At 39.9% G+C, this 26,710-nt stretch overlaps 1 protein-coding gene across 1 annotated transcript in view; it reads left to right on the top strand.

Annotated features, from left to right (window-relative positions):
* Nucleotides 1-26,710, top strand: part of LOC103394298 (dolichyl-diphosphooligosaccharide--protein glycosyltransferase subunit STT3B-like) — a 78,541-nt gene that overhangs the window by 27,965 nt on the left and 23,866 nt on the right. Inside the window, exons 3-5 of the mRNA XM_008331547.3 lie at nt 9,734-9,842; nt 18,160-18,447; nt 24,692-24,757. Coding sequence (XP_008329769.1) covers nt 9,734-9,842; nt 18,160-18,447; nt 24,692-24,757 — 463 coding nt within the window. The remainder of the gene's footprint in view (nt 1-9,733; nt 9,843-18,159; nt 18,448-24,691; nt 24,758-26,710) is intronic.

The raw sequence follows: 26,710 nt of genomic DNA, 5'->3' as shown, positions 1-26,710 counted from the left end.
GCTCTCTGGGCGTCGCGCACCGTGTTGTCGGAGCCTAGAATCTTCACAGCTTCTATAAACAAAAAGAACCTGTTCTGAAAGTGGGCCTTTGAAGCATCCTTTTCCATTTCCTTTCCTTTTCCTGTCATCTATGACGTTTGAGGGTTTTTTTTTGGTGAATTAGTGCACTACACACACCTTTGTCTGTCAATAATCGTAAAACTACATTCATTCAAAAGTGTCTCCTTGGAGTACTACACACCAGAGTGGGCTAATAAAAATGTTACGGATATTGCTCATGATTGTTTTTTTTTAAATAACTTAATCACTTTTATAAGTTAAACACTTTCACCAAATCAGTTTTTTTTAATAACTTATTCATTTTTATAAGTTAAACACTTTCACCAAATCAATTAAGTCGAATCTGGATTGGAATTACAGTTCCAAGAATTTTAACACTGGTAGACAGGAGCGAGACTTACTGTAAGATTTGTTCTGGCATTATGCGGGTGATTAAATCAAACATTTGAAGATGCTGAAAAGGCCGACGTCTCTTCTCAGTTGAATGGCTCGGTGCAAGGATGAGTTCATCGAGTCACTTTGTTTTTTCGGTTGAGTTACTTGACATCATGGTCTGGTTAATTCATTTACTGAAACATGGAATTTGCTGAATAGAATTAACTACGTCTTACGTTTTTTGGCAATTTACTAAAACCACACAGTGGAAGTGACACTTTGACACTTCAGCACTTCAGTTCGCTGTTAACTAAGCTTGAATTATCTCCATTTTTTTTTTAATCATAATTTTTAATTTTTATATAGATGTTTTTTTCTCCTCTTTTAGATTACAATAGCCCTTTTAAATATCAGTACTTATAAGTACTTATACAACAAGATTCCATGTGTTCTCCATACATTGTATGTATTAAAAAAGTATGGATTCATATGGATACCAAGTTTTCCTGTGGGCTCGGAGGAGACTTGGCTCAGTCACTCCTACGGAGGCAAAAGTTCTCCTCCGTTGCCTCCATTATCTCATAGCCACAGAATATGAAACAGCAGCGGCAGCAGTGTGTTAGGAAATAATGAAGAAGGGACCACAGTGGTACAGAAGAGTGTATAATTACTCAGCCTTGGCAGTAAATGTTGACCCCTAAGGATTCGGGAACCATAGTGACAAACTCATCCATGCAGATATTGCAGCTTTGGGGCAGCAGCGAGTTGAGCTACGATGCAGGCGTCCTGTCTTAATGATTGTCAAGTTTGCGGGGAAGAGGTTATGTAAAGTGTTTAGTGTTATCTTGACTGGAGTGTTATTGAGCGCCTTGCACTGATGTCGGAGCCAATGAGGCGTAAATGTCTTACCGCCTTCCTTCTACAGTCTCCGTGTGACTCTTTCTACTCATAACAGAGGTAATACGCTGAAAGGCAAAACAATAACAACTTTCTGTCCAGGGGAATCACTCGTATGTCGACAGTCTAATTGACAGTCTACATCTTTGGTTTTTGGCTTTTTTGTTTCGACATTGAATTTTTATGGTTTAATTTTTGCCCGTTGTGTTGTCTAAATTGCACCATCTCTCTCTCAGGTTCCTCTCATGTAGGTGGATGTTTGGATGAAGAGACGATGGTTTTTAAGCTGCACAATGACTTTGGGCAAATGCCCTCAATTTAGCCTCGCTGCTGGGTATTTTGGCCCAGAGCCTCACAGTGGGGATTGTTTTTTACTATGTTTGGTCATGTCTCTTTAATATACTGCTTTTCACATCACACAATTCAGCGCCAACGAAAGCAAGTAAATGCGACCGGCATATAAATATTCATATTCCTAATAGTTTTAGCAGCGACTTGTGCATATTTTTTTTTCTTCTCACAATTTCTGATGAAACATTCAGATGTCTCTTTCCAGAATAGCTTCTATAGTATCTCAGCCTGCACTGATTACGCATGTAATTATTGCCACTGCCATTGCTCGACGTTTGTGTTTGTGATATCCAATTGATTAGCCACTCGTTATGACTGCACAGCTTTTTGTATGCCAGTAATTACTCTTCCTTTTTCTGCCTTTCACCACCGCCTGTTGTTTCAGCCTGATGCTCCTGGTGCCTTCCTTTCCATTGGATGGAAGACGTGGGGTTTCTTTTTTTTTCTTTTTTTTTTGTAAAAAGAGAAGCTTTCTTCCCCTGTGGACTCTTTTTGCTAAATGTAAAATTGGCATGCCTTTCATCCAGTCCCTTTGATTTACGAGCGGCGGATTGAATTCAGTGACTTGAGCTTTTGGGAGCCTCTCACTTCTTATTCTCCGCCATACCTTTTAAATTGACTGGGAGTACAAATCCTCAGCTGATCTTGAATTAGACAACTGTCAAAGACATTCAGAATAATTACAGACCTGACACTGTTGATTGGTTTGACAGCTGAAGGAGTGAGTGTGGTGAATGTATGTAACCCCCTCTACGTTTACTGCATACGCGTGTCCTTTTAAATGGCCCAAATATTTAAAAAACAAATGTCCGAGTCTCTCACAGCAATTGGCCGGCTCTCGGTGTGAGGAGACACACACAAACACACACATAGTGAACAGCGCACTACAGGGAACCAACAGGCTGAAGCTGCTGCACGAGTTGATCCAAAAAATTGGACGATTCGATTCCAAAGCCAAATCCCCGCACCCCACTCTCCACCCCCGCCCCCTCTCCTGTAGGGGAACTTTTGCATTTTCAGCCAAATGATTCAGGCTGTCCATTTACATAAAACAAGCCAGTATTATATAAAGTTTGTTTATATCGCAGGGAGCGATGACTGGACGGTACCTGCTGCTGCATTAAATACATAACATTCGCCGTCACTGTCCCAGCTGGGAACCTAAACTGCAGATGGACACGGAGATCCTCCCTTTTTAATTTCCAATCGGAATTACTGTGCCCGACTACGCCGGCCAAACAAGACAAAACAATAAAAGTGTAACAGGAAATTATAGAAAATGATAGGTGAGGCTTTGGGAAGTTGAATATTTTGAGTCACAGATGTTTCCTGTTGGGTAACAAAAAAATAAATAAATAAAAAAAAAAGCTTCCAAGCTGAGAGAACAAATATTACAGAGGCAATAAACACGGGTTTGAACACGAAGAAACGAGTCAAGGTCACTTAGTTACAGTGTGATTGCAAAGTTTCTAGTAGTTAGAGGTCAAATGGGCCATAAAGATAGATTTTTCCATTTCCATCAGCTGTGTGCTCTGAGCATTAAAATGAAGTAACAAGAAATGTTTCTTTCTTTTTTTTAAACTCCTATCTTACTTTGGAATTCTTTCTTCATTATAATTGCTGCAGTGTTAGAGCCATAAGTCTCTGCTCCCCAGGTTTCTTATCTTTCTTTTGTAATTACTGATCAATACTAACCCCACTGTACTGAGTTAATTGTATGCCACACTTCAGCACCTCCGTACATTCTTATTGGACACAGAGGCCACACTTGCCTAACGGTTTGTCGTTGATGGATTTTCAGCAATAACAGTCCAGCTTGTTTTGTACCTGCTGATAAACTCGGCCAGGCGTATCCGTGCTGACCTCCTTTTTGTTTCTTTTTTTTTTTTTTTTTTATTCTGCTTTGAACACATTTTATAGAGCTTTTTGTAAAATAAAAGTCTCGCTCATTCATCATATTTTACCCATACTGTGTGGGGGGGGGGGAGGGGTGGCGTACCTCCTCCCTGTATGCACCATTGTCAATAAAATCGAGCTCGGCTTGCAATAAATGAAACGCACTGGTGTCACCCAAGTGCTTGCAGATTTGCTGAGAAAGTCGTGAATGTCACATATTGAGGCTTATGTTTGTGGTGATGTGATGTGGTGTGGAGATTGTGGCTGCCATTCCATTTACACAGTTGAATACATGTTCCTGTTCCCGTCTCCTTTAACTCAGTAAAACATTTAATGGCAATCCATCCATCTATCAGTATACATATGAGTACTGTATATCTAATTTTATATGTATGTATATATAAATATATATCACATATAGGAACATACGCATGTATGTGTATATACTGTATACACATACAGTATGTATGTGTATGTACATATAAATGTATGTAAATATATTTATATATACATTTCCCCTCTTTTTTGCATTCTCTGATGGCCCACACAATTACCTCTGCCAATTAAATTTAATTTGTCTTCAGTTTCCTCTTTTGTTTATGTTATTTCAACACAGAGCGCGTGCAGAACTTTTCTGGATATATGTTACTCCCTCTTGTACCATAGTTGCTCTCTGTTGACCGAAGCAACTGTTACTGTATTTCTGTTGATTTCCACCTGAACGGCTTGCTGTAGAGTGTGAAATGATTCAGTTGTATGAAATTACTCTCTCTAAAAAAATGTTCTCATGTTCTCTACAGACAGCAGTGGCTGCTGAATTCCACCTCATTTATTTCCCCTTTCTCCAAAGTTGTTGCTGTAGTGGGATCTGTTTTTTTTTTAAATCAGTATTGTGTTCACCAACAACCAGAAGAACCAAAGCGTCTTTAGTTTTACAGCTCTTAAAGCCAGATTCAGCAAATTAAAACACTGTTCCAGTGATTAAAACAAATAGCTCTACATTCTTTCCATGAAGCCTCTGTTTTTGTGCTCGCACTCGATGCCTGATATGGATCAGTGTTCTTTCTGGACCCCGTTTGCCCGCTCGAAGCTTGCGTAAGCGTTTTGTCCAGCTTGGCTAAGGATATAGACTAATTTAAGATTGATCGTTCTGTTAGATTTACACGGCATTATTAAGCCGTAGTGCGGCGAAGGATGAAGCCGTTTGTACACCGATGTAGATCAAAGCCTGAGGGGAAAACAGAAAAACATACAGTTGTGTTGGTTGAAAACCCAGTTTTTTTTTTACATAAAGGGAATACACCCCTGCGGTAACAAAGACTTTAACATGTTTGTTAGTAGCAGGTTAGACATAAATGAAAGCGACGTGTGTAATAGGACCAGGACAAATACTGTGGGCTGTTTACTAAAGAACTATTCTATTCTGACACGCAGCAAACCCTTTTGGATTTCCATCTCCATCCTCGGTGTCACAATGTGCAGCTCGTGGCACAAATAAACAATGTGAGTTTATAACTATTCAATGTCTAATGGCCCCATTAGGAGCCAGAGTAATGTGTATTGAAGTTATTCCCCTGGGCGAGTCGATATTTCTGCTATTATGTCTCCAAGCGTTGCCATTTTTCAAATTTCATTCATTAGTCTGAACAGGCAGTCGTTGGGCTGTTTGCATATCGACACAGCGATCTTAAAACCACCGCCGCCACCACCCAGGCTTTAAAAAACAAAACAAAAAAACAAACAAAAAAACAAACCATCTGTTGGTGTTGATTCTGCCAGCTGGTTCATTTTAAAAGTCCACATTAAAAGGCCATTTTAGTTTCACGTTCATTAGTAAGGATTGTTCAAAAATAAATATTTAATCAGCCCACTGTTGTGATTGGAACTTTGGCTAATTATCCGTGTTTTGTCAATTATTTATTAACAATTTTCCATTGTATTTCCCCAGTGAATGGACGCTGTTTTAGTACCTGTGCTTGTGTAGTACTACTTGCAGTGTAGGCACAACTAGAGCAGGTAACAAAAATGAAATTTTGAAACGAATTATATATATTATGGTTAAGCCCAGCAGGTGGAGACACTTATGGCTGTTTATTCTTTAGGGCACAGTAAACAGTACCATACAGTGAAGGGATAGACTCTGTTGTTGTGTTGTTGGCTCCAATTCTGAATGGGTGGTGGCAAAAAAATTAATTAGTGATGGGCTGCGGATTCTTGGCCAAAGCCAGGAGTTTCAGTTTGGCATGTTCTGGAAGTCTGTTTGAATATTTTTAACTATAATAAGCCCTTCAGTCCACACAGATCAGGTCCCTGTAGGAGGACTATGTGTGTATAACTTTGCAGTAATTCATACTTCATTTTAATATCGCAAATCTTTTACAGCGGTCTGGAGTCTAAAGTAATATCTATTTCCAAAACTCAAGTGGAATAAACAGCTCTTTTTTTTGCGCCAAATGCAATTTTGGAAGAATACTCAGTGTCGTGTCAGCCAGTGTTTACACAGTTAGATTAGGGGTAATTATATTTTTCCTATTTGGGAGGTTTGGAAACATCTGACTTTGCAGATCAATTAGTTTTATTTTTAGTACTCACTTCCTAATGATATTCATGCTCTGTGTTTGTACGGTTTGTGTAAACAACATCACATGAAGTTCGACCGCGTCGCATTGTAGCTGCTGCATATCTTTGCTGTAATTACTGCCACTGACTTTGTTTTAATTAATTAATTAATTCAGTTCTGCATTTTTACATTATTACCTTGTATGTATCTATTTTTGGGATTTCGTCTCCAAAAATAATTCTATTTTATTTTAATTTAACAGGTCAGTAACAAGTACATGTAGCATGTCTTGGATTCTACAATCCAGAAACTTTGTGTAAAATGGTACTCCAGAAAACTCCATTTTGGGTTTTGAAGAACCTTCTAATTCTCCTTCTAAGTCTCTTACATTTTGACCTTTTGCCCCAAATGTTGAGTAGATCTTTGAACTTTTGATGTCCTCCACCGCCCTGACACACACACATATATAAACACGAATGCTTACACTTCCGTGTCTACTTCGACACCTTGTGATCTTTTTATTAAAGCCTTGTTAGCTTTTCAGTGAACCAGTAGATGTTACGGTCCAGGACTGACGCCCCCCATCTTCACCCACAGACCCCTCAGTTCACCTTTGATGAGATTTCACATGTTATGTTGCCTCCATTACAGACCTTTGTGACTCCCGCCTTTGAGGAGGGGGGAAAAAAGCCAATAACATGACATTGTGTTGATAATGATGAGACCTGCCTATCTGCAGGACGTCTCATTGTGCGGAAGCGGATGTTAAATTACCTCTTGTTCCTTCTGTGTAGCCGAGCAGGCTCTCATTTACAGGTTATTCATTCAAAATCTGAACAGAGGTGGTAATTAGTCAGGACAGTGATTACACCCATGAAACCCAAAGCCTATTTAGACCTTCACCATACTGGGAACGAGTGGGGGGCCGGGAGGGGAGGGGGGGAGCAATGATGCAATCGGATTATATGGTGGGTGCAGAGTGAGGCATTACTGGCTTGTAAACACCAACACAGGCCACTTATTCATGCAGGCCGATGATGGTCCTGTCTCACCAGGAATCTGATAATCAGTGAAATGGACCTTGATTAAAACGAATTATGATGCCAGCAGGGGGCCCTGGGTGATATTAATGGGGTAATATGGCCTTCTTAATTGTCTCTCTCTTTTTTCCCTCTCCTTTCTCACATTATCTCAGGAGATGACATGACAGTTTTCCTTCCTTTTCCTTTTCCCAGATAATTATCCAGGAGATTTTGTTTTGGTGTAATGGAGGCATTTCGCTCCGCTCCAACCCAATTTGCCTGTGGTCGGGGGTGCAGCGAAGGCCTCACTGGTAATTACGAGCACTGTTGCTCGAGACTGTATTGGCAGCTGTGCATTAAATTGCTAATGTTGCTGGCAGAGTTACATTATCCACCCCATCAAAGTGACAAGGACCAGGAATAAAACCGCTCTGCTTGGCCGTTCACGAGATCGTTGGGAAATAGTTTTTGTGAATAGGACTTGGCAGTGGCGTTGCGGTGGGTGGGATTGGCTCGTCACCGCACAGTATCACTTTATGTTTGATGGTGTTGTGTTGTCATGTACAGTAGGAATAAAATGTCACTCATTAATAACCACATTTGACATTGTTCAGAAAATGCATTTAGGGTGGTCTATAATTTTTTAGCATTACGATTAAGCTTTGTCGATGATACTGTGTTGGAAGCTACCATTTTTTCTTTTTTGGAAAATAAAATAAAGTATTGAAATCTCCTGTGGTGAATAGTTGGTAGACAGTAACACAAGGCTGTCAGTCTGTTGATGTTCATGTTTTTTAAACGGACAGTCAGGGTTGTGCAGACTTTGTTTGACGCTCCTTTTAAACCGAACCTTAAACCTTCTACTTTATCAACCTAACAGACCAAAGAAATGTCAGTCAGACAGTCAGGCTCCTGTTGCATAACACGGTGTGACCTCCTGGGGAGTTACAAGTACAGACCTTCTCACCAGCTCCTTAACAGCTCTTTCCCAGTGATGGTGTTTATTTTATCCGAGCATGCATGCCTGGAGAATTTTCTACTACCTTAATCTCATTGACTCACAAATTACAGCGACTGCTGTCATAAATAATACCTAAATGTTACTCAGTCCAGATTTTGTTCCACGTTGTCAGTCAGTCGATGAATCTTTAATTTCCTCAAATGTCAAGTTCTTTTTAATCTTCTCTACTTGACACATGTTGATCTAAAATAAATATTTTCAACATAAATTTTCCCATGAAGAAAAGCAAGCTGTACAATCTGTGTTTTTTGTTTTTTTTTTTACTTGGGAGTCTATGTGACAAGTGCAGTGAGGAGGATGTAGAGAAACCAAGTAGGTTGTGATGATTAATGAGCTGCAGTTAAATCCAGCATTTTATTTATTAACGCACTGCTCCGATCATGAGTTTAATCGGCCCACGCTAACACGCTGTGGTGACAGAATATTGCCTACGAGTCGAGGTTTGGGGGACTGGTATATTAAAAAAAAAAAAGCCAACTTTCTATTAGTGTTAAACCATAAGTTAACAGAGATTGTGTGGTTTGGTTTGAAGGTGAACAGAATTATTACAATTCAAATTATATTAATTTTCATAAAGCCTTAGTTATTACAATTAAAATTATATTAATTTTCATAAAGCCTTAAAAAAGGTTTGAAATATTGCTGTGATCACAATGTGTGATGGTGGGATTTTGTTAAACAAAATTAAACAAATGGATACATTTTGGGTTTTTTTCATTTTCATTTTTTTCATTCATTTACATTGCTAATTTATATTGTCTTTATGGCCAGTTTTTGGACCCACAAGAGTTCATGTTCTCTCATCTCATTGGTTGGGTCTTAAACACTGATATTACAATTTAAGTGCACAACTTCAGCCCTAGAAAAACAAATTAAGTTTTATCAGAAGAGATCATCAGCTCTAATTTTTAACAGTGTGTTAAACCATAAAAGACCATAAATAAACAGAGGGGCCAAAAATAGATGCTTCCATAAATTTTTCTGAGGACTTGCATCATTCTATTTGGCAGCCGTTCCCTCAACACTGTCAGCTTTTTTTACTTGAGCCTCTTGACAGCACTCCAACCCCCTCGACTTAACACCGCCACCGTGTGAATCAGGGCCTGTTTACAGCAGTAGAACTTGTATATTATGTGAGGATAATTTTATTTTTCCATTCTAAAAGCTGAGCCATTTTATGAATTTGTCACCTCAGTGCGAGTGGGTGTTTTGCTGTTGAAAATTTCTTTACAATAAATAATAAAAAAATAAAAAAACATTGCGTTGGAGTTGTTGGCATGAGCACAAAAGCCCTCACAAAGAACTGAGGCTTTATCTTCACCATTCTAACGAGGCTAAGTCTGTGCTGCTGTGTACTAGCTCTTCCTGCCTTTTGTAAATGTTGTAATAAAATAACTCACCCCCCCCCCCCAACATGATTTTTGCTCTATCAATAGCTGTGCCATTTTTCAGAGTGCTCCATAAATTGGAATGACTGTTCGTCTCCCTGAATGGTTGTTATTTTACCAAACACTCAGTCCTTTCTCTTCTCTCCCACTGCTGTTTCTTCAGGTTCAACTATAGATCAACACACCATCTAACCACCAATGGATTCTACGAGTTCCTCAACTGGTTTGATGAAAGAGCCTGGTATCCCTTGGGTCGCATCGTTGGCGGCACAGTGAGTCTTGCGGCGTTTATTTATTGTTCATATTTCCAGGTGTTATAGTAAAATGTAGATTAGGTTTTTTGTTTTATTTTTCTTTTAACAATAGAGGTGGAAAAAAAGTTTCCAATATGAGTCAGTTTGAAGTAGCAAAACTTTAGGTTTCTGACATTTAGAAAAGGCTAAAAACAACTTAAAAAATAATACAACTTTTTTCTGTGAAATGGTTCTTCAGAATGACTTTATATGATGATTATGCAACAGGAAATAACACTTTATGACTGTTTAACTGAATTATAAAAATGAGACTGCTTCTCAGTGATCCACTACTGCTGTAGTAAAACTCTTTTTATGTCATTTATATACAATTACTGTAGAAACACTATAAATGTGGATAAAGATTGTAATCGTACCCCATTAAGTGTGTTCACTACAGCAAGTGTACCAGTGCGGTCTGCAGTAATGTACATTAATTCTAGTAAGGTACTGGAACAAGTATCAGTATTACTGTTATCGTAGTCTCTCGTACTAGTACATGAGGGTATTCTCTGAACCAGTGGCACAGTACTTTTCACTAGATTTTCTACTAACTTTGTTGACTGAAAATCAAGATACAATATTTAGTTGTTTTTTTGTTATGGAAATGCACCAAAGATGTAAAAGCTCTGCTCACTTTCTGTTGCACGTCAACCTATTTCCCAAAGAGCTCAGACATCAGTGTCATTTTAGTCCATCATCTATTGGTATCCAAGTACAAAATGTACAATACTTACATACTAGTTACTTTGCGCTACACTCTCTAGTTCTTTCAGTGCACTGCTAGCTTTTCGGTGTTGTGTTTATTAATAAGGCTGGAGCCAGTGTCCATTTATGTTGTTATAATCTACTGAATATATATTGATTGATTGAAGTTTATTTTGAATTATATTCACCAATCTTTACTCTATATCCTGGCCCACAGCCCTTATTTATTTCAAAGTGACGGCACACACAGACTTTAAACTACAGAGCTATAGGTAGAAAAGTGACTGCACTCCTCATTTGGATGAGAAAGGATTTCCTTAAGTTTAAATAGGCTGACTGAAACATGCACAGAATTCTGAGTGTTGGTTTTCACTTTTCAAAAAAAAAAAACAGCCAAAAAATGCAATGCAGCTCTCGGCCCCCTCACACAGGGCTTATGCAAAGAGGCAGAAAACGAGTGTGTGGCTGACTGATGATGAGCTGTGAGGCTTCCTGGACGATGTCCCACTGGGTGTCTTATAGGAGGGTATTTTTGGGAATATAAAATGCTGAGGCCACTAATGCAAAATGACTGAAGGAGGCCTATAAGTTTTCACAACTGAATCCCGGAAAAAAAAAATTCCATGCTCGTTAGGACTGAATCCAAGAAAAGTGAATCATTCCGAGATATAACGGCTTATTTTTCTGATGTGACTTGACTCGCGGTCTGCCTGTGATCAGCAAAGTGACGAGCGGCGTTTAAATCTGAAGTTGTTGTTTTTGGACAGTGAATCAGCTCAGTGAACATTCCTCACACATCCCTTTAGATCTGGTCCTGATCCAGAACATACTGTATGGATTGCACTCCGTGGCGGAGCTTTGAGGTCTCCCAGGAGCTGGTGCTGGAAGAAAAAAAGTCTGCAGCCACCCTGGCAAGGTGACCTGGTTAGCAAAAAGAAGGATGGATGAATGGAAGTTTTTATCACGGTCTCCATGGCTAAATATGAGGTCTCAGTTTTAATTTGATGAAACTGGAGCAGCTGTGTGCAGACTAACACAATTACACCGAACTGCTACATCAAGACGGCGTTAAAGCTCTGCGGTACTTTGACGTGTGCTTTAAGAGCCACGCGTTTTGAAAGGAATGTCAACCCTTGATGTCACTTGAATACATTATATAACGTCTCCCGTGACTCCCCCGTTTTCTTTGGGGGAGAATAAAAACTGCTAATACAAGCCAGTCTGTCTCAAATAAAACTTTAGTGGTTACAGAATCGTAGCTAAAAGATATTACCTCATTAGGCCACATCATCAGACATACCCGAGTGCACATTAATCTGGACTGTTGACTGTGTGAGTGTGAGAGAGAGGAAAGGAGAAGCCTCACCCTTTGTAGACACAAGTAGGAGAAAAGGCTACACCTTTGGCACCGTTTTAAATGAATTATTGGACTTGTTGACTTCTTAAAACCGATGCCAAGTTTGGAGCTGTACTGTCGGCCATTTGTAAACATGACTGTGTCATAGCAACCTGTGAAATGTCTACATGCGTTTCATCTACATGTTTTTGTGCATATTCTTTTGAAATATGATGAAATCACAGGGAAATTCTTGTGGCTGTACGAACATTTGTTGATATTTTATTGGGCAGAGAAATATCGAGATATGATTTTGGGCCATATCATCCAGACCTAGTACATGTTCAATACTATGTTGTTTAACTCAAAAAATAGTTTTTATTTAAATATGTCATTTTAGGTCTAATTGCACACAGATGAATTTGTGCAAAGAAAGACTAAAAAAAAAACAAAGATTGACCAAAGCCACTACCTCTTCTCTGATGTTTCATCGTGGCTTCAGTTCAAATCTAAGGTCACCCAGGGTGAGGCGGAGCAGTGCAGCGATACAGTTCAACGTTACAAATGTCCACTGAGACGCAGGGATTTAAAGCCCAATCTTGTTGCAACAGTGAGCGTTAACATGACAGATTTCCCTGGGCTGTCTGCTCTGCTCTGCCTGTTTACCTGCAGCACCAGCCGTGTTGTTACGTGAACTCCTTTGTGTTAAAAGACGAGGGGGGAAAAGAGAAAACACAATGTGCTGATTCCGTGCAATTTGTCTCCTATTTCCCTGGTCCCCCCACCCCCACCCCCCTCTGTGCTGTTTGTCTTCACCCAGCCTCATCTTCTCATCTCTGCCTCCAGTGAACAGTGAAGTTTGTGTGAGTGAAGTACCTCTTGCCTATCAATCTTTTTCTCGTCTTTAACATCTCTCCACCTGCACGCTATTTCGTTTTCTTTTCTCTGTCTTTTTTTTTCTTTTTTTTTCTTCTCAGCTGAACTGCGTGGACTCACCAGGGTTGGACTCTACGCTCTAATTACAGTAGCTAATGATGCACCACCACTATATAACACTGGTCTACGGTGTCAGATAAATGTAAAAATGCCTCCCTGCATGTTTCATTATCAGGGCCAGCAGAGAAGAGGAGCTGCAGCTCCAGCCCTGGACGTCTGTATTATGACTTCTTTCTCTGTTTGTTTCCTCTGAAAAACTCAGTCCTTTAACTATAATTTCAAAGATTCACTGCACTGCCAGGACACCGAGGCACATCAGTGCCCTGTGTTTCCATGGTAAAAGCACCAAACAGATGGTGCAGATGCCTGAACTGATGTTAGCGAATAGTGTTCACTACTGAACAGGAGACGCAGGGCGTCGGTATCTAAAGCCAATCCATCTGCATTCATCAGTCATAAGTAATTACCATCAGCTGCTAGTAATTGCATACGACAAGTCCAACTTATAATAACGGATGTGCGGCTCCTGTTACACCACATTCATACTGGAGATGGGCCTGGTAGCCACAGGCCGGAGGCTGAAACTCATGATTAGACTGGTAATCGGAATTGGACGACACATAAATTCTGGTTAATTTTCATGACATTTGCAGAGATTCATGGTCCGCGGGACACATTGTCTCCTGCATACAAATAACAGTATAAAGTATATATTCTTTTTTTTTTTGTATTGGTATTTCATGCATGGCTGAATGTTATAAACACAATAACCATTATAACTGTAGGACTGTTTAAATGATATTCATTAGGAGGAAATGGCAGCGACTTCAGACCGTATTTTCGCAGCGAGTGAAGATTCTCTGTTATGAAAAAAAAAAAACATCTTCAATAGTTCAGATGACTTCTTACTTCTGGGGCTGTTTGACAGTTAAGTTTTCTAAAATCTGATTTATCACAGGGCAGCAGTAGATTAATCATCGTTAATCCGGATTAGTCGAGTGGAATTGCTGGAACAGAAAGACAATTAACAGCAGGTAGATGCATATTTCTTTTTTTCCAGCATGTGTGTTTTATTTGTGACTAATCCCAGGAAGGAATTATTAATTAAAGATATGCAAAAGAAAAACTCAAAATTCATAGAGTTGGAGGATTTTAGTCATTGCACCACTATTTTTCCATTTATTTCTTAACATTTTGATCAGACCATTCTCAAACCAGACCAACACAAAAATAGAACGGGATGAAAATCTTAATGCACAGCAGGACATTTTTATGAGATACAAAATCATTGCCTTTACACTCGTTGATTGTTACACTTTCAGACTGGGCAGTTTTTTTATGCTGAGATTAAACCTTAAAGTTTCATTCAGTGAAAGGGGTAAAAGGTTTAATCTGGTCTGAGGCAGTTAAAATGCTGAGATTAAACCTTAAAGTCTCATTCAGTGAAAGGGGTAAAAGAGGTTTAATCTGGTCTGAGGCAGTTAAAATAAATCAAGCACAAGCGATAAATCCAGAAAACAGATCAATACTTCTTAAAACAAAGATCAAGTCAGAAGTCAAAGTAATCCAGAGTTTGATTTGTGGTGTCCTTGGCATTAAAAAAAAAAGTTAAACCCAGCATTTGGACCGTGAGCAGAGAGGATTCAGTTTGTATAATGTGAGTGATTCTCATGGCTCCTGAGTGTCTGTGTTCACAGCTGTTACAGAGGTAAACTTGTCCTTGCAACGTCTTTATGTTTGGTTCTTTTATGATTTTCACTTTAGTCACCTGTTGTTTTCAACTAGGTATGGATGCATTTTATTATTCTATGATATTTTACACATTTTAACAGTTTAGCTCTTCTTGGAACATCAATTGTCAGAGAGTTTGTGACAATTTTAAGTTTGATGTCCAGCAAATTAGCAGCTGTATGCAACTTAACCGAGAACTGAGATTTTTTTTGTAAGACTTTAGATGGTCACCAGTGAAAGTAAATCATTTGCTCCTCAGTGGCAACTTGGCTGGAGGATTTGAACCTGAAACCTTCCGAACTAAACGCCACATCCTTAACCACTGCCCTGTCACTATTGCCTGATTTCTTGAGGCACCAGTAATTTCTAGGATCTGGCCTGCAGGCCGACCAGTCAAACATACAGACCCTGTCTATAATTCCACACTTTGTGAATTTGGATTCTCGAATGCTTTCTTTGTGCCTCATTTTATCACCTACACATACCAACACTTTTTTAGTGGTTGGCTCAGGAACCGAGGCCTACATTTGTTTATGTTTGATTTCGAAATAAAACCACAAAAGCTCCAAAAAAAAAAAAAGTTGAACTCAAAAGAAATTCTGTTTGAACTGCTGTGTGGCATTACTTTTTACCTGGTACTCGTTAAACCGAATGAGCTCATTTAAATGTCACACAGAAAGATGCGCTGCATTAGATCCACTGTCAGATGGTATTTTTACTTGTTCTTTTCAGTGAATAAAATAGAAACCCTACAGAGAATAGCACAGAACTGTGTACAGCCTGTGATTATTTTTGAAAAATGAGTCTGTGCCATAGAGATCCATTGTTTAAAACCGTCACTGCAATGCGTGACATTTCCTTCCGCAGCCATGAGCATTTTTATCTCATTTGAGTCAATCACCAGGGCCTGCAGCTCAACAATTTTTTTTATTTATTTAAAAAAAACTCACAGTTTTAGGTGAAAGTAAAGCTTTTGTTGCATTTTCTAAAAAGATTCTACGTAGGGTTTGGTGTAAATTAGCTGTTTACCACCGAACATCAAACGTACCATCAGAGCATTGCGCTGCTGTTTTTTCGATCTAAGGAACCTTGAAAGGACTTAGAACTGTTGAAGCCCGCGGTACAAGTTGTTTAAGTGAAGTGGCAGATGGTGAGTCACTCTCTGCCCCGAGGAGTTAGCTGGCCTTTCAGTAGCAGGTGCTCGGGTCATCCTTTTGGCCCCTCTGTCTTATAACAATGCAAATGTATGCAATTAAATAGAAGAAGGTGAGATCCAGGAGTGGGTGAATAGATTAGACCTCCACAGAGTGCTGAGCAGAAGGCTCAGTGATTAAGCTCCAACATCCTTAGGGTTTTACTTTAAAGACTCAAAACAGTCTTGACCAAAAAAAAAAAAAAAAGCCAGAATTACCCCGGTCACCATTGTTAGAGGAACAGAACCCCATTTGTTAGTGTGTGAGAGGACGTTCTAAATTCCACTTGTTTGCATGACTGAGTTACATCATTTTCTGAGCCAAAATGGGCTTCGGGGGAGAAAGGCATTTAGGCTTTTACTCCCACACTGCATTTGGAATCATAAAGTCAATGTGTGTATGAGGGTTCAGTTGCATCAAGCTTATGCTTTTCAAGGCCTGCAGGGGTGTGGAAAAAAACCCAGTGTGTCGATGTTCTGATAAACAGCATTTGTTTGGAAATGTTAAGAGAAGAGGACCATGATCACAGGCTCCAGTTTATGACCTTATCTTGGATTTCATAAAACCACCTTTGAAATAATCAACAACTCACCCTTTATTGTTCTGCCTTTGAATCTCACATTTTTCATTTCCATTTTCTCCCACCATCTTACCTCTGCTGTTAGATTTTTTTTTCCTTCCTTCCTTGTTTCAGTGACCAGCTGTCCTCTTCCACCCCCAGTCTGTTCCTCTGAGCTCATCTTTTCAACCACTTTCCTCCTCTTTTTTTTCATTCAAACTCTGCCAGATAATACTGACAAACCTTATTAATTTTTGAAGTGTATGATTGCTTCAGATGTCCATGCACTTGAATGATGGTCAGGTTACCTTTATGTCTGGGCCAATCCATCTGCCCCCCCCTCCCCCTCCCCCCTCTTTCTTTGTTTTTCCCTTTCACACACATCCACCTCTTCCTTCCCCAGAGAACAGCCGTCACTTGGCTCTTTCATGTCAGCCATTAGATAACGAATGAAGGATTTCCTAATGTGACAGCTTATTATTGAATCCTCCCAAAACCACTCGTTGCTGTCGTAAGGATGAGGAATCGGCTGCGTTTTGTCATCGTTTGTCAGTTTAGAAAGTTATTTGTTTTGTTTTCTTGAGCCTCAATGCAGAGAACGGAAATTGAGAAATTATCGTCCTAGAATTCTGTCTGTCATGCCAACAATTGCGGACGGAAAAAAAAAGTTTCAATGAGGCTTCAGGTCTATTATAATCACCGCTGTGAGAATTTGAGCACCATCGGGTCCAAAACTGCTCTTAATTACATGAATACTTTAAAAAAAAGAAAACCTGTCAGGATATCTCTTTATTAGACCGAGTTCAATTCTCAGACCTCAGAGCCGGGATGTGGTTGATTTTCATCGAAGTAGATTGCCTGATGAAGTTTAGGTCTCCTAGGCGCCAACTAATTAGAGAGGTGAAAACCTGAGTTTATTAGCGGTGAGTCAAAAAGCATGAACTGCCATAGCTGCTGTGAACCTTCATCAGAGACATCACTTACACCTTAATCATGGCCTTGCCTTTTGTACTTCATACAGCCTGTGTACCAGACAAGGTCCTAATTGGATTTGCCCTAGTGGTGATACGAGGACCAATGAGGTTTGGGTCACTGGTTCCCCGGCAGCTGAGTGGAGCTTTGTACTGGACTGTGTTTGTCGTGGAATATTTTACCCAGTTTTTTTTTTTTGTTTTGTGACATTTTTGTGACGACAGTTCTGTATGAAAATATTGATACATGAAATATTACAACATTAAGCTTCACGGTACCAATATCAATGATGACAGTTCTGTATGAATTAATTGATACACTGAAATATCATAACATTAAGCTTCACGGTACCAATATCACCGTATCGATATTCTGCGGTATCAGTTTTTCTTAACAATTAACAGCAACTTTTGATGGCGTTGGTTCTTTTATTGGGGCTGGCAGTTTTTCAAAGATGTACTTATTGTTTAAAAATGCCTGTAGTATCGCTGTATCGATATTCTGCAGTTTAAATGTTTCTTAACAATTAACATGCAACTTTTGAGTTGGTTGCGTTGGTTCTTTTATTTTTCATTACAAATGTAGGCTGACAGTTTTTCAAAAATTTACTTATATTGTTTAAAAATGCCTGTAGTATCGCAGTATATTGCGATATATCGTACTGTTGCCTCTGTATTGTGATATGTATCGTATCACCAGATTCTAGAACCAAAGTACGTATGAAAAAAAAAAATAGAATCGGTGGTAAATGTTTGTCATTGTCTGTTTAACTGCAGCCACTTTTTTAACCTACATTTTCATTTCCCCCCCTTTACCCTCCCTCCTCCCTCTTCCTCTCTCCTCTGTCTCTCCTCCCCTCAGGTTTATCCAGGGTTAATGGTGACTGCGGGCCTCATACACTACATGCTGAACCTGCTGCACATCACTGTCCACATTAGAGACGTGTGCGTCTTCCTGGCACCGGTGTTCAGCGGCCTGACGGCGATCTCCACCTCCCTGCTGACACGGGAGCTGTGGAATCAGGGCGCGGGGCTGCTGGCGGCCTGCTTCATCGCCATCGTCCCCGGATACATCTCCCGTTCGGTGGCTGGCTCTTTTGATAATGAGGGCATCGCAATCTTCGCCCTGCAGTTCACCTACTACCTCTGGGTATGTGCACGCATTCAATTTTAGGGGGAGTTTTATTTTATGTAAACTAATGCAGTGTTGTGTTTGAGGTTTTGCTTCCTGTTGTGTTGCAATTATAAGAACACTCTGTTATCCAGTGACTCAGTATTTAAATTAAAGTGACCCGCTCACTCAGGTGTAAAATAGGTTCAAGTAAAAAAAAATTTTTTTTTTTACCCCTCCTGGCCGGCTACTGCACGTCCTTGTAGAAAGTCCCGGGCATAATTGCTCCAGTTCAACCTTGTTCTCAACCAGATAAAGAAAAACTCAGATAAAAAAATGTATATATATATTTGTAGAACATAAAATACTCAGACTAAAAGTATTTCATACAAGAGTCAAGGCAAATTCCAAAGAGGAAGTGAGGTGATTTTCACTCATGGACAGACTATTACTGTACTCTGTCTCACTCGTCTGTCCTTCAGTTGCATCAGCACTGATTTCACAGCCCAGCAGCCAATGACAAGGCATCAAGTATAGTTGTGTTATAGATGTTAACATCTATAGCTTTGGAGGTGCACACCGTTGTCAGAATATTTTTTTTATTTCAGATTTCTGGGCCTTCACACTCGTGTGTTTTGTTGAATTATTCTGCAGGACAAAATAATTATTATTTTTGTCTTCGATTTCACATTTGTGAACTCAACATGCATCGGCATCGGCTGAAGTAAAATGTTTTGTAGAACTAAAAATAAAAACCATAGCAGGGTTGAAGAAAAGAGGACAGAAAGAAAAGTCAACATATGCTCAGACAACAGGTTTTAATGAAACTGTGAGTAAAAAGGTTCCTTCCAATAAACTCCCCGTCTCCTGACATTTAAGAGCTGGGTCGGACTTGTAACGTAAATGTTTTATAAAGGGCCGTTGCAGTAGTAGGTTGTACTTGTGCAAGGCTTTAACAAAATGCTGTGCAAAAAAATTATACATTTATTGCTATTCCCTGACTACTATGAAACTAGTGAAACAGAAAGAGAAATGGTTCTACAGGTGCAGATGCACATTATATTATTGATTTCTTTTCTTTTTTTTTTCTTTTTTTTTTTAGAACACTACTGCACACTTTCCACTTATGCAATATTATGGGATTTGTGTTGAGTCTATAAAATGACTTTCTATTTAAGCAAATTGCCTCCCATCAGAGATTGAATATCAAGGTAAAGTAATTAACTTGACTGTCAAAGAGTCGACACCTGCTAAATTAACCTGCACTGGAACAGGTGTGGGATGAATGTGCCATCGCAGCTCTTATTCTTTCTTTCTTTGTTTTGTCTAAATGCAGATTAATTTCGTAGAATTTGTCCTTGTTGAGGGAGTCGACGAAACAGTGTATTTAACATGTTTTTTTTTTTTTTGTTCTCCTGTTGAAAAAACATTTCCTGCTGCTCAGCTGTAAAGCTGAAGGCGTCTTTATGTGTCTGCCAATCTTTTTTTTTTTAAATTCCTACAGCGAGTCCTTTCAAACTGCAATCTCGTGGCACTTTTGTTAGCTCAAACTTTGCTCAGGCTTCTCCCTGACATTTAACTGCACCTGAACATTTTGGATTCCGTTCACTATTTACCTCAGATGCTGCGGTATTACAGTATTTGCAAAAGATTACTATGTATTAGGGCGCTACTTTGTTTTTGGAACCTTTTTTTTTTGACTCTTGTAAAACTAGACCGTAATTTTTCATTCAGATCCTGTTTTAAGGAATTGTAAAATGAAAGCTAAAGTCCAAGTCATAGGTAACACAGGTGACAATGTTGATAAATCTTATATTACTGTATACGTATCTAAAACTATTCTTCCACTGGAGCGACGTTCGAACCCACTACTCTTTTTCACTATGTCCAGTTTTGCTTTATTCTCTTGGATTATATGATAAAAATGATCAAGGACCAAACCGTTGGTTACCATTAGTAACCAAGTCCCACAGTGTACTTTAAATACAAAATCGCTAAAAAGAAATATGTCACTAATATGCCTTAAGTGACAACCACGTCACTTAACTTCATTTTTCATTTTCTGCTTCAAATTGACGTTTGTAAGCAGCGAGGCATTGCTTATGATCGTTATTTCCATTTTAATCAAATATATAATTAACTGCTGTCATTTGATCCTCGATGAACAGCTTCACACAGACATTTCTCATTTTGCTTATCGGCCAAATGGAATTAGAGCTCGGTGTCAGACGGATGAACAGAAAAGTGGTACTTTTTCTGTTTCAAGTTGGCTGAACAGATGAACAGAGAAAGAACTTAGTTATTCATGCCAGAGGCAGTCAGTTGTGTCTGGTAGACTTTTTTTTTTAAGGCATTGATTAGTCGTTGCATCTAAATTTAAAGACTTGTTTTTGTAGTGTCTTATTATCCAGGTGGAGGAGGTGATGTAGGTGTTTCATCATGAAACGTCCTAGTGCTGCCTGTCACGGCATCACAGGCTTTTATCTACCCAAGGATTCTGCTGTCTTTACAACAATGGCATGTTTCTAAAGCATATTTATTTTTGTTATTTGTTTTTTCAAGGTAATATGAGTCACAGGGTGAGTCTTTTTGATACTGTTCACTTTTACTGACCTGCCTAGTAACAGCTGATGGAGTCACTTATTGGTGTTTAAATACAAATTCTTAAGTCTTAAATCACACGAGAAAACGCTTTAAGAAAACTCTGACTCCAAGAGTCGTCTGGTTCAAGTTCATTTGGATGGGACTCATTTTAATGCCCCTCAATGTCAGGACACTGAAGAAAAAAACATTTGGGTTGAGTCCAAGTTGAATCCCCAGAAATGTGTAGTCAGCTAAGTCAAACTTTTAGACTCTGAGGCTTCCTCACCTGCAGTATAAAAGTTTTAATTCTCACCATATTTTCATTCTACTTACCTATTGACGTGTGAACCCATAGTGTTGGCATTAAACTCAAACCAATTTGACGAAAGTGAAAACATTGACTCCATCTATATAGTGTTGGCATTAAACTCAAACCAATCGGGTTAAATCCAGTGTTGATTCAGAACCAGAGAGTAAGTCCTGCTGTTAAAGAAGTAAAGAAAAACAACATATGCTTTAAAGTGATCCTTAGGTGGAAAAACAGGTTTTAGTTTGTTTTTTTAGTCACACTAGTAGTATTTGCTAAACCTGGACCTGTGTTTGTTAAATACTCCACATTAAAACTCCGCCATGAATCGGTGAGACTCAGACCAGGAAAGTTCTTCAAAAGTCCTTGTGTCTGATGTGGAGGTGTTAAATCCTGTATCCAAAATCAATATAAAGTGTGCTGGAGCCTTGGAGATCAATCAGTTTAACTTCTCCAGAGCTCATCCAAAGAGCCGTCGCCGTAATTACCTACCTTACTCAAGGAAATGTGTGTCCGGGACGTCTGTTTGTCTCCGTCTCATGGTAATGGCCTCTGTTAATCTCGTGCCTGTGGACAAAACACCTCTGGACGAGGCAGGCGTTTCTTATGGCAGACATCACTGCCTTTCACCGTTGATGTGTCGTCCTCGGCCCCCCCTCCTCGACTCACCTACCACCACTCACATCTTTCAGCCTATTTGGCTAGAGCCGCTGAAATACAATCAACCTGGCCACGCGCCGCTGCTTCCCATTATCAGAGCCTTTTACCCACATTTGTCTTTGTATTTTCTTTTCCTCCCCGCTCTCTTCCATCTCATCTCTCTCTAATCATCTTTGTCTCCCTTTGTCCCCGCCTTTGTTTGGAACTTGCTGTGCTCTACTTTCTATCGCCCTTTGTTTAGGTCTTCACTAAATTCCATTTGTTTATCATCCCGTGTCTTTCCTTCTGTCTTTCTTTTACCCATAGGTTTAGGTTTTCACCCTATAAAACCCCTATTCTTGATGTGGAAAACGCACAGTGGTCCTCTGGAGTCACAGCCCAACTGCCAGTATCTGACTCCCTTATTTTACCCACTAATAACCTATTCAACTCCAGTTGCTTAATCTGTTTATTCCCCCATCCCTCTCAACAACACACACTTGCACACTCTTCCATAATCTATAATTGAATCCTGCCAAACCCAGGGGGGGTTCTCTTTCGTTAATGCTGTAGTTCTTTGCAACATTAACACACACAGAGTTGCTCTGCCCTCCTCCCTCCTCTCAAACCCCATGCACCGTTCCTACATTGTTGTATCAGCTCTCCCATTCTTTTTTTTCTTTCTTTTTTTTTTCCAGCTCTCATTTAATTTACCAGATGCGTATCACACCGTGACTTCTGTTTCTCCACAAAAGTGTGTCAGAAGTTGGGAGAGGCAACATCTGCACCGGTTGAACCTCGGTGGCATTTGCACCTTGCGGGTAGTAACGGCACTGAGCTGTGTGCTGGCTCTGGTCTATCTTTGTTAATCCATCCTTCCATCATCTCCCTCCTCTGATCTGGGACCAAGTCTGAGCAGTCTCAGCAGGCAGGCCCGGGCGCTCATCACCTGATCGACTTCTACAAAACCCTGGAGGGAGGAGCAGTTGGCAACGGATATGGTCTCTCAAGCATGTCCTACATCTGCCCCGGGTCGCTTCTCTGGCGGCCACGTCCTCCTGTTTTGTTGCGGTGCTTGTTTTCACACATGAAGAGAAGTGTTTTGGAGACTGAAGTGTTGGTTAGTGGCTGCACGGCTCCTGCCAGTCGTTACCAACAGAAGTCTGTTGAGTTTGGATGTTATATTGACACTTCTTGATGGTTTGCAGTATTTTTTTTATTTTTTTGTGCATATGGATCTGGGTACTGTTTAAATTCAATGTGATTATAACCGTCCAAAATACTCCAGAATCTTCCTATTAAATATACAAAATATAACGTACTACAGCATGGGCTACTTTGGCATCATGTTTCTGATAATGTATAAGTTAATTAGTAGGTAGATGTTGGTAGGTGACATTTACAGAATTGACTCTTTCATCAGTCAAACATTATCAAACAGGCAGTTTTACTTGCTTGCCAACAGCCAAAAATCAACCCTATTTCTCTACTCTCCCAAATAATGGCTGAGAAAGAGATCTGAAGTTAGGTTGTCTTTTAGATACAGGCAACTTTTTCTCTGTCTCTGTCTCTGTCTGTGTCCAAGTGTCACACAGACTGCACTTCTGCTTTGACCTGAGGTGGACATTAAACACGCTAAGTGTGTTTGTCTGCTTGACTCCAGAAAGTGCTTAAGTAGTGTGTGTGTGTGTGTTGTGCAACACAAGTATCATTGACGGGAACTCATATAATTATATAAATCACATTAGTTTAACTGGAGTAAAGTTGGGCCTGTGAAAAATGGGATCCATTTTAATTTGTCTTTGCTACAGGCTAGCGTATTAGCCTACGCGTTTTAAAAATCCAATCCCATTTGACTGACTTAAACAAATAGTCTCTCCAGCTCTCGACAAACATTTTCTACTTTTGAAAGTTGCAAAAGCTGAGTGGATGAAACTCCAAAGACTAAGAAAATAATACTGAATTCAAATTAGAATGTTATTAAGTTTATAAAATAAATAGGAGGAATCCACTGCAGGAATCCAAGGCTGTCGTGACTGTTGAAACTCAGACATGTCCTCCCTGGGTTGGATTACAGTCTATGCTGAGTGCATGTAATAATAATTATGCCCTGAAGACATTAATCCAGTCTGAGTGGAACACAAATTTCTCTCACGTAGACAAGACAAACAAATACATCACAGTTTCTCCTCCCTTCAACAGAACACAGTAGTTCCGAGCTCTTTTTAACAAGACCAGATGAGAACAGACCTACTTACTTTGACCTACCTCAGCACACAGAAAGTACCGTTTTCAACTATTTCCCCTCCGCGTACAGTATTTTCTGCTTGTATATGCAGTCTAACACTGGCTGTGCCACTGATTGATTGGTGGTTGATCCGGGGGTCTTCCACTGCTGGGTATTTGGGGCGAGGCAGGACCAGCTTGGTCCAGCGATCATTAATTGCTTCTCATCGGCAAATCTCATGCATTGTTGGCCGTGATGGAGTCTCAGGACAACAGCAGTGAAGCGTTAAACAACTGAAACTTAAACAGAGACACTCTGTCTGGACTTTGAGTTTAGTTCTCCTTCTTCTTCAGCTGTGTTATAATCACAAATGTTTTTTTCTGCCCACGTAGCCTTTGTTATTCACATCTGTGAAACACAAACACATCTGATTTGATGTCATGATGTTTATAATCAATCGTTCGCTGTGATTTTTTTTTTTTGCATCACTGCTTACTTTGTTTTGTTTTTTCTTTTCTCTTTCGCAGGTAAAATCAGTGAAGACGGGCTCAGTGTTCTGGGCGATTGGCTGCTGTCTCTCCTACTTTTACATGGTAAGAATAATTAAGACATATAACAGCAAAGTATCTATGGGTCTATATATTTTCTTTTCTTTTACATACTCTGTCGTGTGTTCTGTCTTATTAAGACACGACAATGCATTTGCCACTTAGGGAAGCTGGTTCTGAATTGTTTTAAATTTCAGACACAATTGAATCCGTGTGTTTGACAATAGAGATAAGATTGAGGGAATAAAAGATGACCCTGCCTACAGATAATGTGTGTGTGAGCGAGCGCGAGAGAGAGAGCGAGCACCTTCTCCTCGCCCACTGCAGATTAAACCTCTCTGGCCAGCAGTGAGATAGATGTCAAATGAAACAGATTACAGAAATCTAGCTTCATCGATCACCACTGCGCCCCAGCATCCGGGAGAAAGACGAGAGGAGGGGAGACAGGTGTCACAGAAAGATGAATAAGAACACGAGACATAACAGAGAGCAAAGACAAAGGGGGGAGTCACAGAGGTGTGGACAGATAAGGGGGGTAAGGTGGGGGAGTGTGGTGGAATGAAGACAAATATAGAGTGATAACAACAGAGGTGAGAAGATATATTTTATAGCTGTGCTCCCTCTTTTTCCTAGTCAGAGAATATTTCTCTTAATGGATACAAAAATGAACACACACACTTATCAGTGCTGTAATACAAATGTTATTATTTACACACACACACTGTGGGTGGTCTTGAAACACATCTCTTCCAGCAGAGGCTTTAACTTCTGGTCATATGTATATTGATTTTTTTTTTCTTTTTTCTTTACATAGTTATTGCATATATTTGGTAGTATTTAAAGACATGGTTTTACATGTTTTTCTTGAGAACAACATCCGTCTTTCTGTCCCCGCCGTACGTATACAGAAACTAATCTGTTTGACGGTTTACCTTGATTAATCTAGATTAATCCATAGCTACCCTGTGATTAATCTGATTTAAATCTTGTAATTGCTGCACAGCCTTAATGAGTGTACGTGTATGTACACACATGTGCATATAATTCTATACATATGTATGTATTTATGTATAAAATGTATCTGGGTATGCTACATATATTAAGAGTTTGTCCATATTAATCCCCACTTCAACATCTTGTGTATCCTACTGAACGATATCCCTGGTCTTTCGATGTATTTGATATGGGAACATGGATATCCATGTGTCTCTTTGGTCAAACTAGTTTTTTTTTTTCTTCAGTCTCTGTAGCCTTACATCTGAAGCTCAAAGGAAAAGGGGAGGGGAGGGACGGTGTCCATATAGGCATTGACCCGTTGTGGTTCTTTTAAAAACATGATATCACTTTGTTCTGTCCATTTAAAGGCACAGCCAAAGCCACATTTTCCCCCGGGGCTTCATTTTAATGCCTCATAAGGCAGATACGCTGACAGAGATGAAACGACCTCCTACCTGCATAATGGTATGATCAAAGATGAGAGGGCAAAAGAGGATGAGATTAAAATGAGGATCGGATGAGTCGTACTCCTCTGATGGACAGGAGCTGCTGGAATCAGTTAGGGAGCTGCGCAATATCGTCTCCTTTTTCCCTGGAGAGGTGTGGCGGGGGGGTGAGGGGGGTGGTTGTACACTGTGTGAGTGTGAGGGGACAATGAGGAGATGGAACAAGAGCTAGGACATGATGTACAGATGTTCTCAATCTTCACCGTCAGAGGATTCTTCACACTCTCATTGATTACTACATTTTGTCCAGGTAAAAAAAAAAGTTCTGAAGGTCTCCTGTGAATTAGGTCATAAAAATGTGCAGCATTAGTGTTGAAGGTTTCTAAATAATAGCGTCGTTGTAAAGTGGTGCGCATAAATCTGCAGCCACCTCGTAAAATACAACAAACAGGAGAGCCCTGGGAATGATGGTGGCTGAAGTCAGGCTGCTGCTGCTGCTGCTGCTGCTGCTGCTGCTGCTGCTGCCGCCTCCCGCCCAACCTCGCGCGGCCCCCCA

The sequence above is a fragment of the Cynoglossus semilaevis genome, chromosome 18 (assembly GCF_000523025.1).
Source record: "Cynoglossus semilaevis isolate Cse_v1.0 chromosome 18, Cse_v1.0, whole genome shotgun sequence".
Taxonomy (NCBI): domain Eukaryota; kingdom Metazoa; phylum Chordata; class Actinopteri; order Pleuronectiformes; family Cynoglossidae; genus Cynoglossus; species Cynoglossus semilaevis.
The sequence above is the reverse complement of the archived record's forward strand: the minus strand, read 5'-3'. Positions and strand labels throughout refer to the sequence as shown.